We start from the raw sequence: 12,215 nt of genomic DNA on the forward strand, positions 1-12,215 counted from the left end.
AGTGCTTCATGTAATATTTCTTCTCTATTCTGCTTCCTTACATTTGTCAATATATTTCCAGCTAGGGCAGGGGTGTTAACTCACTTTGCATTCCAGTCTGCTTTGCGTCATGGAGTTCCGCAGCCCATTGATGAGTAACATATGTCTAACATGTGGCCGAGAAGATTCAGGCCGTGTTCAAATAGGCATGGATAACTCTTCTGACCTCTGACTCAGCCTTCTGCGCCATCCCTGCAGCACAGTAAAATGCGGCTAGACAGCTTAGGAGCAGTCCACTAAGAGGATGCTGCCCAAATTCCAAAGATCAATACTCTCTCTCTCTATCTATCTATATATATATATATCACATAGGCCTGTTCAAACTTAATAAAAAAGGAACATTTATGATTCACCAGTGTTCACATTCTCACCAGGAAATTTGATACTGCTTTCCCACCCTCAATAGTGTCTCTTAAGGTACACAGTTGCACACTTGTACATTTGAATGTACCAGGAGCTCACACAGGTCAAGCTTCATCTATCAAATTTGACCATATAGAGTTCTATTAATATCTGTGTTACAGTAAGAGGCAGAAAGCCACCAGGATATTGTCTCCCATGTGACCAGCATGCAGCCGTTTTACACACTATAGAGAAGCGGGACACTTAAATTCAACAACTCTGGCCCAAGTGAATTCCTTATTCCTTATTCAATTCTAGGCAAAAGGTCCACATTCTGTGTGCACATGCAACAAATAAAAAAATACAGTGGTGCCCCGCAAGACGGAAAACTCGCTAGACGAAAGAGTTTTCCGTCTTGGAGGTGCTTCGCAAAACGAATTTCCTTTGGGCTTGCTTCACAAGACGAAAATGTCTTGTGAGTTCCTGCAGGTTTTTTTCCCTCCCCCCCCCTTTTCTAAGCCGCTTATCCGCTAATCCGATAAGCCGCTAAAAGCCGCTAAACCGCTAATCCGCTAAGTCGTCAATGGGCTTGCTTCGCAAGACGAAAAAACCGCTAGACGAAGAGACTCGCGGAACAGATTCTTTTCATCTTGCGAGGCATCACTGTAATTGATATGTATGTGTCTGCGCATGTGCAGACACACTCACTCATGTTCACAGAAGGGTGAAAGGGGGGGCCATTAAGATGCTGAGGTGGTTCTGCAACTTTGGCGTTCATCCCAAGCAAGATCTAGCATGCTACATATCTTTTCAGGCAGCCAATGAGGATACATCTGTTTTGCTGAGACTTCCATTATCGGAAGAGTTTATAGCTAATTTAAACTAGTTAATGAGGTTTTGACTTTTTTATATAGTTTAAACTACTGAAGTAGTTTCTAGCTTGCTTTCAAAACATTGGACGCCCCCCCCCCCCACATGCACAGCTGTTTGCACTTGAGGGAAATTGCTTTGGTATTTATTATTATTGATCCAGTCTTCTCTAATCACTGCAGCATCCACAGATAGGAACATAGGGGCCTAATCAGCCCTCTCCCTCACATTTCTTCAGGTATGCATGGATTTTATAGGAATACACGCACAGCTTTCAGTTCTACAAAAGAGCTGATGTGCAGAACTGCAATGGGGGAAGGGAGAGGGGCACATACAGAGGATATACAGTGGTACCTCAGGTTACAGACTCTGCTAACCCAGAAATAGTACCTCGGGTTAAGAACTTTGCTTCAGGATGAGAACAGAAATCGTGCGGTGGCAGCAGGAGGCCCCATTAGCTAAAGTGGTACCTCAGGTTTAGAACAGTTTCAGGTTAAGAACGGACCTCTGGAACGAATTAAGTTCTTAACCCGAGGTACCACTATATAGCTCAATAAGAGGACTTATGCTTTGCATACAGAAGGTCCCAGGTCCAATATCTGACAATACCAGAACTTTTGTTCTATTGCTTATTATTAGTGTAAGAGTTTGTGTCAACATCACATAGTGAGGTCCTTTGTTTATGCATTTATTTATTTATTTATTTATATTGATAATGCGAGAGATTAGGGGGTCCTGAGTTTGGTTGGTTGCATTCAGTTGATTGCAGTGTGGCTTGCTTATATGTGTGTGGAGGGGGCAGGTTGTTGGGTCAGGCTAGCCATATTGATTTGTATGCTGTTGGGGGGGGATTATTGTCTTGTTGTGCTGTGTGTCAGTCTCTACAGCCACAGCAGGCACTGTAACCTTCCAACAGTTTGACTTCACCCCCAAAGGCACATTCCTCTATTGTCTTCCAAGACAGACGGATGCCAACCAACCACTGTAGATGGATCAATGGTCTGACTCTGCATAAGGCAGCTTTCTGTGCTCCTTTGAGATCCCTTAATTTGAATAAGGAAACAGGACAACCCTGAAGTATTTGGTGTCACTACCAGGATCAGTTCATAGCATTGATGCCAAGTACAAATAGTGAACCAAGGTGCCCCTCAAATTTGAAGAAAAATATGTGCATCCAAACACGCACAGAAGGTTCTCCATCACAAATCCACACTCTGCAAAGGAGGTTAGAGTTAAGGCAAACTGATGACTCACTCCATGGGCACACTATTGTAAAATCAGGCACACAGCCAACTATAAAGTTTGATTTTTTAAATACTGTAATAATATTTTTTTAAAAAAAAAATCTCTTCCAAATGATTTTTTTCTGGTAATTTTCCCAGGATATTTAGACAGAGCTTGTGGCTGTTGCAGGCAGTTTGGGACAGGAGTGTACCAAAAGCATAGCAAACTATATTTTAAAAATCAGCACTTAGTCTGACATGCAGAGAATTCCATCCTCCAACCACTTATGGCAAATAGCTAAACTGCCAATAAAGGGGGCAGGGGAGAGGAATCCTCTGAATCTACCAAAGGGGGGGGGGGAGCAGGGTGGGTGGGTGGATCTTTTAGCTATTTAACATGCCCTTCTCACTAGTTACCCCTTTTCTAATCATGGTGATTTATGATGCCTTGGAGGAAACCGTAAAAACCTCAACATTGACATAAAACCCAAAATTAACCTGAAATATGTACTTTATAGCAGCTACCCTCTGTTATGGTATTATGCTCCAAAGGTACAAAAGGAGTCAAGTTGGCTTTTAGAGAGGGAATTTAAAGAGAAGACCGTGGCAAAAAAAATTAAAAATGTTGCAAGTGAACCCAAGGGTTGATGTTTTCTTTTGTTTTAACTTAGGTTTTGTCTTTATTTTATATTCATTTTAAGTGGAGTTACCCAAACCAAAAGTCCCCATGATCTACCAACATTTGTGTGTGTGTTTATCGCTGCACTTAAAGAGGTTTTCATCTATTTTCCCCACATTAAGAACTTCAAGAGGACTATTTTCATTTGCATCTTAAAGTGAGACAAGGGGAAGGGGGGGTACCCCAAACACCCTGTTTCAAACACATGATGAGTATGATCTTTTAAAAGAAGGCTGCACTGTCACTTCAAAGCCATTCTTGCAATTACCCCATACATTTATATAGGAGGTATTCTTTTCTGTATGAGGTAATGAGTAGTCCGGATTGTCACTGTGATTTATTAGCACATCCTCTGGAAACAGCACTGCACCTGCATTTGCACAGATGGAACACCCACGAAGGCGGATGGTTTATTAGGGACAGCTCATCCTCAAACAACCCAGCAGCATTTTAAAAGGAAATGCTCCAAATTTAGACCTGCTCCAACAGGTGTCTTTTGCTGTGTTTCTTTGTGCAACCATAAATGTCTTAAGGTGAGGCAAACAATTCCCTGCCCATAATAATCACTCTTTGAAAACAAATATATCAGCCCCCACATCCTTGAGGTGGGAGGGGGGGAACGAAGGCCAATGGAATTCTCATTATTTCCTCAACCCCATGGCTTGCCAAAATGCTTAAAGAGATGGAGTTTGGTGAAGTGAAGCTTCTGTGGGGTAGGAGGACACTGAACAGAAGTCAGGAAAAATGGGCAGGGCTAGCTGCTGCCCTGCTTTGACCAATAGGGTATAAAGGGTGAGGGTGGAGGTGGTGCGAAGGTGTCAGAGGCAAGGGATCCAGAATGAAATGGAGTCCTTGGTCACTTTAAGGCAAATATTTTTCCATGGACACAAAAGAGGGTACCAGGATATATTTTAAGAAGATTTGTGCAGAACATGAGCAGATGATAGGCCTAAATCTGGCAAGCCTAACTCTGTGTTGGATCTACGACATAGAATTTAGAATTGATTTGTGGGTTATGTGTGTAGTTCTATTTTAAATATTATATCTGAGCTCATCAGATTCTATACCAGAATAATACTGACATCTAAGTAAGTATTGCAGACATTTCAATTTTCAAAATCTCCGGGGGGGGGGGGGGACCCAACAGGATCCTCATATCAAATATTTTTTTAGAAAGTTAGGACCTCTAGTGCAACAGAACCTGAACAGCTAGATGTTAATGATTCATTTATAAAATGCATATAGGGCTTAATATATATAAAAAAATCTTTAAGCAGTTTATATAAAATATTCAGCATTATCATTAGATCAGTCACTATTTCAACACGTTTGGTCTCTTCCATATAAGTTCCAACAATTTTGCAGATAATCACCATATTCTGCTCCAATTTCTAAACAGTTTGGAACCTGGATTGCCTTCTTCTATATAAACCTGCCCACATAAGTTACCTTTGAAGGCCTGGCCTCAGACTCCCATTCTGCCAGAAGTGCAAGGATGATGACACAAGTTTGGTACTTCTACTGAAAAGACCCTAAATTAAAGAACATCTTCCTCATGGAGCCCCACCTTTCTCCTTCTCCTTGTTCTCCTTCTCCCATCAGGTGATGACAGTTTTAGTCAAGAGGGTGTTTGGGATCAACTGAATAAACTGCTGCAGCTTTTAATTTATTTTAGTAGTTGTTACTGAGGACATTGGTTTGTTTTGGGGAGACAAACCATGAGCCCGGGTTCAGATGTAACATTAAGCCATTCCATCATTTAACTTCTTGAAGTGCAGCAACAGCAAGGGAGAAATAAAGCAGCAGCAGTTTTCCAAATATGCATGAGCACATATACTCGTTAAATTTAGCCATGGTTTAGCTTAGTGTCATGCTCAAACTGAGCCAGTGGCTTTTTAAGTAAACTGCATGAAGGAAGCAGTATGTTTCCCCACTCTAAGATCTAATTGAGAAAAACTTGTGGTGGTTCTATCTCTAATTAAGTTGGTAGCCACAATGGAAAGGGCACTCTTGGTGGTAGCTCCCAGGTTACAGAACCAGCTTTCTGTCAAGTTCAGGAACTTGATTTTTAAAAACAGACTTTTAATGAAATATTTATTTATTTAGATCAGGGGAGACAATGTGATGTACTTCCAATATTCATGGACTCCAAATCCCATCAACTCAAGCTACTTTGCTCAATAATCAGGGATAGTTGGAGTTGTACTTCAACAACATCTGGATGATACTTTTGATGTTTCAAGTGCCTGGTTTTATTTGGGTTTCTTGATTGCTGTTTAGTCTCTCTGCTCACAGTTCCTTTTGACTGTTTTACTGTTGTATTATATTTTGTTTTATTTGTTGAGAACTGAAAGGCAAGTTATTAAAATGCAACAAACAAACAAAATATGGGTTGAAAAGAAATGCTTGAGGCAGAAATAGGATTGCTGAATCCTCAACGCAGATGATTAGGCATGCAATAGAAAGACAGTTTGAAAGCTTAAACAAAACCAACAGTGGCTGTGTTGCTTATGGTATCTTCACATTTAAATCGGTGTTATTTTCTATGAAAATCAAGTGGCTTTTTGCAGTCCATGCCCCACAGACAAGATAGAAAAATAAGTACAGACAAGAAACAATGGGTTGCATCCAATGAAATAATCTTGTTTGCTCAAGGGCTTGCACAACAGAAGGTCCCCTCCCTCTCCTCATTCCATGTCCCTCCCCCAAATTTATTCAGAGGTTTGGAGGAAACTCCAGAACAAATGGGGGAGGTTACATGGAGGGAAGAGAGAAAAAAGTAGCTCTGTTATGCAAGTGGGAATCCACACATGAACCGGACAACTTCACTGGACACAATCCAACTGACTGGTAAGACAGTAAGTTGCATTTGGCATATGAGCTAGCAAACAAGAACTGCATCTACAACACAACATAATCAAGAGAAAATCCTCTCCAAAAAGTGATACAGACAACTCAATAATAACAGAAACATAGAATTGTAAATTGGAAGGGACCCAAGGGTCACTTAGTCCAACCCCCTGCAATGCAGGAATCAAATGCAACCATGCTGATTAAGAAAGGGAACTGCATGTCTTATTGCACATTAAGTAATACGGTAGTTGCAACAAGTGAAAAATCAGAAGTCAAATGTTCAACATTAATCTATGGCAGAACAGCAGTCTAGGAAGTTGTTCTAGACACTGATGCTGAAGGGGGAAAATATTTGTGAATCGTCTGTATTGTCTGTATTTCTAAATTATATAACTATGGTCTGTTTCCAGTGCTACTCCTACTCAGAGTAGATCCACTGAAATTTATGAACATAAATAACTTAGGCCCATTAATTTTAATGGGTCTCCTGTGAGTAACCAGATGCAAGGCAATGCTCTCCACTCAAGAGGCAGAAGCTATGTAGGTATTTCTTAAGGAACCCTCCACGGACTCCAATTTAGCTACTACCAATTATTGCTTGGGCATAGAATTAAAATTTGTAAGGGACAGAATATACATCCAGCCCTACCTATATTCCCACTACTACCTACAGGAGCTATCCTTTCTTTACCATTACGACAAGTTCCTTGCTTTTCATTTCCTTTAACAACCCAATCTGTTTTCAGTACCCTTAGTTATACTCTCCCACTCCAAATGAGTTGGCTGAAAGAGGAGTCCCAAAGCTTACTTCTGAAGGATAGATCTCTTAATGACAATTTCTTCATCCAGATCCGCTTCATTGGCCATGAAGAGCAACCTCTTTCCAGAGTCATCCACTCCAATGAAGTCACGCTGTTCCACTGAAGTAGAAAATCATAACACAAACATTTTACACCTCTGTTTTAATGCAATCTAATGATAGATATTCCAGCTGAAACACAGCATATATAAATGTCAGCAAAGTTCATTCATCAAAGCTGAAAGAATTCCTGAAAATTCTGGAGCATACTCATGCCATTCAAGGGAGGGGAGGCAGAAAAGCTGAAGAAACAATATGTGTCACCCCTGCAGCTACCTGCATCTATAATTTGGAAATGATATATGTAGAGAATGAAACCCTCAGAATACTGGATGAATTTTAGATAGAACTCCTCCCATACATTTTGGCACCGCATCACTGCTTTAAAATTTGCCTCATTAAGAATCAGCAATAGTGAGGTTGTCATCACAAGCCACTCTTCTCAACATAAATCAGATTATTTTTTGACATGGTTCGTTACTGTGGAGCTTTTCATTTTGTACAAGGATATTCTTCAACACCTAAAATCTTGGGCACATGCTTTGGTTTCCAGAATAAATTCTTGAAACAAGTCATCTCTTTAAAAGTGACAATACAAAAGTGAAAAGGGCATAAACAGCAAAGTACAGTATGGGTTTCAGGGCGGTGGTAGCTTTGTTCAAGAAACTGTTTACCCTGCCCAAGAAGAATCAAAGCAATCAATTCTAGGTTTTGGCAAGGCAAGGGTTGCAGGATATAGTGGCACCCTGGACAGCTCCATAACAAGAGAGATCAAGCGTTGTTTCAGCACCATTGAACTTCCAACAGAGCCTTAAACTGCAGCCCTGACTAGTTAGCACTCCCTTTTCCATTGAAGGGGCTCAATCTACTTTAAGAGTCCAAAAGAATGAGAAATACTGATTCCGCTAGGACTTCTGAGCTGGCATCCATAGTGTGAGAGCAGGGCAACAAAACCTCAACTAACTGGAGATGTACAGGAACAGGCTCCTCTAGTGTCAGAATTTCTGTCTTTAAATGAATATTTGGGGCTGACTCTGAAGGAAATTCCTACTCTGAATCCCAGGCCTCAAACCCTAAGATGGGGATTCTGACTATGGTCAAGACATTAATAAGTGATTGATAACTGTTCAAACAAACTAACATACATACTTTGTATTTCCCCCCCTGTACATGTGGATATTGGAAATTCTTCAGGACAATGTGGCAACAATGCTAAGATTACAGAGGGATTGGCAGACACAAATATGGGAAACCAGACACAAACATGGAGAACCATTTCAGCTGGCAGATTCTGCTCCAAGTTTGTGAAAACTGTCATTTTCTGCTGGCAATCCCTGTGAAAATGACAGGACTTTGGTATAAAGAGCACCCAATTTACCTAGCTTTTTCTTCCCTTTATGTCCTGGTATAAGTTCTGTAGGTTCATATGCTTTCTTCATCAACATGGAGAGTGTGGCATCATTGGCTCGGAATAAGTCCACTACTTCATGAAGAGCAACATCTGTAATCAGATCACAACTCAAAACCAACACATCTGTCTGTCAAAAGAGAAAAGAGGAGGAGAGATCATACACATGCAAACACATCTGAAATACAAACTGTCAAGGAGAAGTCAATGTGGAAGGTTATCCCAACAAATATTATTATTTTTCTGGAATCTGCATCAAACTACCAGAGTTACCAATGGGCCATTCCACTAAGAAATTTTACCTGTCATACTTACTTATAGCACACAAAGCTTAAATGATTGTTTCCATTTCGCATATTTCTGCTGCTGGTGCACTACCCAGAATTGATCCGTTAAACCTTTTATCAGGTTACAGAACACTAGAATCGTATAGAAGTCCCTAGTTAAAACTGCTACGTTTCTTGGCTCAGTAGTAGAACATCTACTTTGATTGCAGAAGGTTCAATCCCTGGCATCTTCAGGTAGAATAAGGGAAAGGCCCCTTGCCTGAAACCTTGGAAAGCCAGCTGGCATACACAATGCTGAGCTAGAAGAACTGAGCTTCCTCTGTTCCCATGCTTCCTAGTTTGTGTGCCATGTGAGAAAATAAAGTTTACTGTATTTGATTCTCTCCTGAGCCCCAAATTTCAAGATCGCAACTTATCCACAGATAAAAGGAAATATGCAAAACATTTTAAATAAATGGGCATTTATTTAAAAAGCCTTTTTGCTTAAATCTCATTTAACAGGCTGTTTTTAAAAAACAAATTAAACCAAATTTCGCCTATCTTAGTTTAATTTTCACAAATTCACAGGTAAGTTATAGCACAATGATTTCTGTCCAGAAGCATTTCTATCCAGAAGTAATATCCACTGAACTCAATGGGTGCAAAACTCCAGGTAAGCCTAAGGCTGCAATCCTATACACACTCACCTGAGAGTAAGTCTCATTGAACTCAACAAGACTTAGTGCTGAGTAGATATGTATTGAATTGCACTGTCTCCAGGCAAAACATCTATCCTATGTTGCGTTGCACTGAATAAGGGAATATATGAATTGCTGCTTTTGAAACCAACACACTGCTTCAGAAAGATATATTTCTTTTGAGGAGCCCAGGGAAAACAGGACTGAGCTTTCACTGGGTCTTCAAGGAATAATTGTTAACACCAGGCTACCACTTATGAAGTGTAAACTCTACAGAGATAGTAACATATCCAGAAGAAATCAAATTGTACAAATTCCAGAGAAAATGTGTAAGTGCACTGGTAAAACTGCAAATGTTACCATTATCAAACTGCCCATGTCCCTGCTAATACGCTGTTTTCCAAAGATAATGTCCTTCCAGTTGTCCCCTGCCCTGCCTTCAAATCAAAATTACAAAGGATAAAACACAACTTGTCCGCTTCAGAGCAACCCTACCTCAACACAGAAGTGATCCCTTGTACAGCAGAAATAAAATTCCACCATTAACTTTTGACAGTTGCAAATGGTCATAAGCTAATCTTGAACAGAGTGAAAAAAACATGGAAGTGTTGAAATCTGTGAGTGCTCGGCCTGTCAAGTTCATTGTGACAGCACCAAAAAAACTGTCGAAAATGTTTTAGCAAAAAGTTTATGGCATAGCTGCTGTTAAAGACTAGACTGTTCTTTTTCCATTAGGAAACCTCTTTATTTCAAAATTGAAAAGAATTCACATCCACGATGAAAACTACGTCAGGGCCACGGACATGCCTTTAGAAACAACTATCTGGACTTGTTAACTCAATCGTGCAATTATTTAACTATGTACTTTAATCTGTCACCCTAGTAAACTGCCAACAAGACTTTCATAATTGCGAACAGGCTTCTAGTTTTAGGATGAACTTTGGCAAAGGCTGAATGCAAGACCCCCGAGGAGCGCAAGGGAACAGAACCACCAAATGTCTGGTTGCCATCTGTTCTACCCATTTACTCTCTCAATATGTAAATAAACGTCAGAGAGCACAGGGACCAGTGAAACACACGGTTGCTAAGTAAAGCCCACATTTCTGCCTCTCCTCCTGATGAGCAGAGCAGTGGCCTCAGATGCACGCTGAGAGTACACCATGAAAGGCTCTTTTGGGATTCAACAGCCTCCCCTTTGAAACACCAACACCCTCATAAATAAAGCCCTTACTGTCTGACGGATGCCCTTTTTCCAACGTGGAACCCCTGAAAGAATAAACTAATGGCTGAATGAAAAAATAAACCAGGCGAGCACCCTAGTAGAAGGGTGTATTTTCCTTTACTTTCAATAGTTGGTGCAGTAGAAAGAAAATAAATGGTACAGTTTGTATTTTTTAAACTATAGAATACAAAATTTTTCGTGATGAGCCACTGATTGGAAGACAATCACATACAGAGTGCATGTCCACTAGGAAAAGGGGGGGGGGGTTGCACAAAAATGTGGTCCTACCGCTTGATTTCATAAATTCCGCAAACGTTAAAATCCCAACAGAGCAAATCTTAATTAAAAATGTTCCATACCGGATAGATCAAACCCCAGTTATTAAAAAGGGACGCAATAAGAAGCAACACTAACTGATGCTGAAGTGGGCGCTATGTTTCAGGTTCAGTCAATGCAAACAGGAATAAAAATCATGCGGAACAACTATACTTTCATAACATAGTTTGGGAAAGAGATAAAAATTATACCTGATGTAAACACTGGGATCTAAATATTCAAAGTATCATGGGACCTCCCAGATCACCTATAATTATATATTTTTCATTACTTATATAAACATCCTTTATTTGATACTTGTACATGAAAGCTGAACAGAAACATGGCCTTGCAGGACATCTAGTGCAATCCTCACAAGTTGAGAATGAAGGAAGACTAGAGTGATGTAGCAGCTTCAGAATGCTAGAATAGGACTTGGTAGACCAGGGTTCATATCCTAACTTGGCCATAAAGCTCACTCGTGACATTGGGCCTGTCACTGTCTAACCTATTTCACAGGGCTGTTGTGAAAATAAAATGGGGGTGGGGGTGTCATGTATGCCACTTTCAACTCCTCTGAGGATTAAAAATGCAGGATATAAATGTAATAATAAAAAATAAATAAACTCTGCAGTCTCTGCTTCAATACTTTCACCAAGAAAGAAACACAATTCTGGTGAATAGTCCCATTGCCAAAACTGCTTTTACCATGAAGAAGTCACTCTTAATGTTCAATCTGTTCAGTCTGTGATTTAAATCATTCAGACCTGTTCCTCAGTGTATTACCCCCACTTTCGTTACCTTAGGTCCTTGTTAGATAAACAGATCCCAATTTCCTTTTAGTGTATTTTATTTATTTATAGGCTTATATAGTACACAATAAACAACTTGTTACCCACAAAATCACTTAGGCCAAGTTCCTTGGAGGAAAAGTGGGATATAAATTTAAATTAACAACAACAACAGTAACAAACAGTACAACCCATACAACTTATTTGCTTAACGATTTACTGCTCTTATTACCTAGCTTTTAGTATTTGAATTTTTCTACTTTGGATTTAAAAAATCTTTTTTCTGTCTTTACTCTACTGCTTTTTATGGAAATTGTTGTAAGGTTTCTATGGAAGCCGCCCAGAGTGGCTGGGGAAACCCAGCCAGATGGGCGGGGTACAAATAAATTATTATTATTATTATTATTATTATTATTATTATTATTATTATTATTATTATTAAACCACCCTGGAATTTTCAATGAAGGGTGGCATATACAGTAAATGTATTAATAAACAAACAAAACAGAATAAATAACCAGGATAAAAGGCCAAGACCCCTTCTAAAATATTTAATTTCAAGCACAAACTTCCCAGCAGCTTGATTCTCAGGATGGTGATGTTCTTGTTTCTCTTCCCTATACAAACTGCACTGCCAAAACTAGTTATTT

General features: G+C 39.8%; 1 protein-coding gene across 3 annotated transcripts in view; it reads right to left on the reverse strand.

The window, feature by feature from the left end:
• The window catches only part of EIF2B3 (eukaryotic translation initiation factor 2B subunit gamma), a 99,171-nt gene that overhangs the window by 56,951 nt on the left and 30,005 nt on the right, over positions 1-12,215 (reverse strand). For all 3 annotated transcript variants that reach the window (XM_081865542.1, XM_081865543.1, XM_081865544.1), the window contains exons 4-5: positions 8,244-8,403; positions 6,815-6,926 (exon numbers count right to left, since the gene is read on the reverse strand). In XM_081865542.1, the coding sequence (XP_081721668.1) occupies positions 6,815-6,926; positions 8,244-8,403 (272 nt within the window). The remainder of the gene's footprint in view (positions 1-6,814; positions 6,927-8,243; positions 8,404-12,215) is intronic.

The sequence above is a fragment of the Podarcis erhardii genome (genome assembly GCF_964252035.2).
Source record: "Podarcis erhardii genome assembly, chromosome: 6".
Taxonomy (NCBI): Eukaryota; Metazoa; Chordata; class Lepidosauria; order Squamata; family Lacertidae; genus Podarcis; species Podarcis erhardii.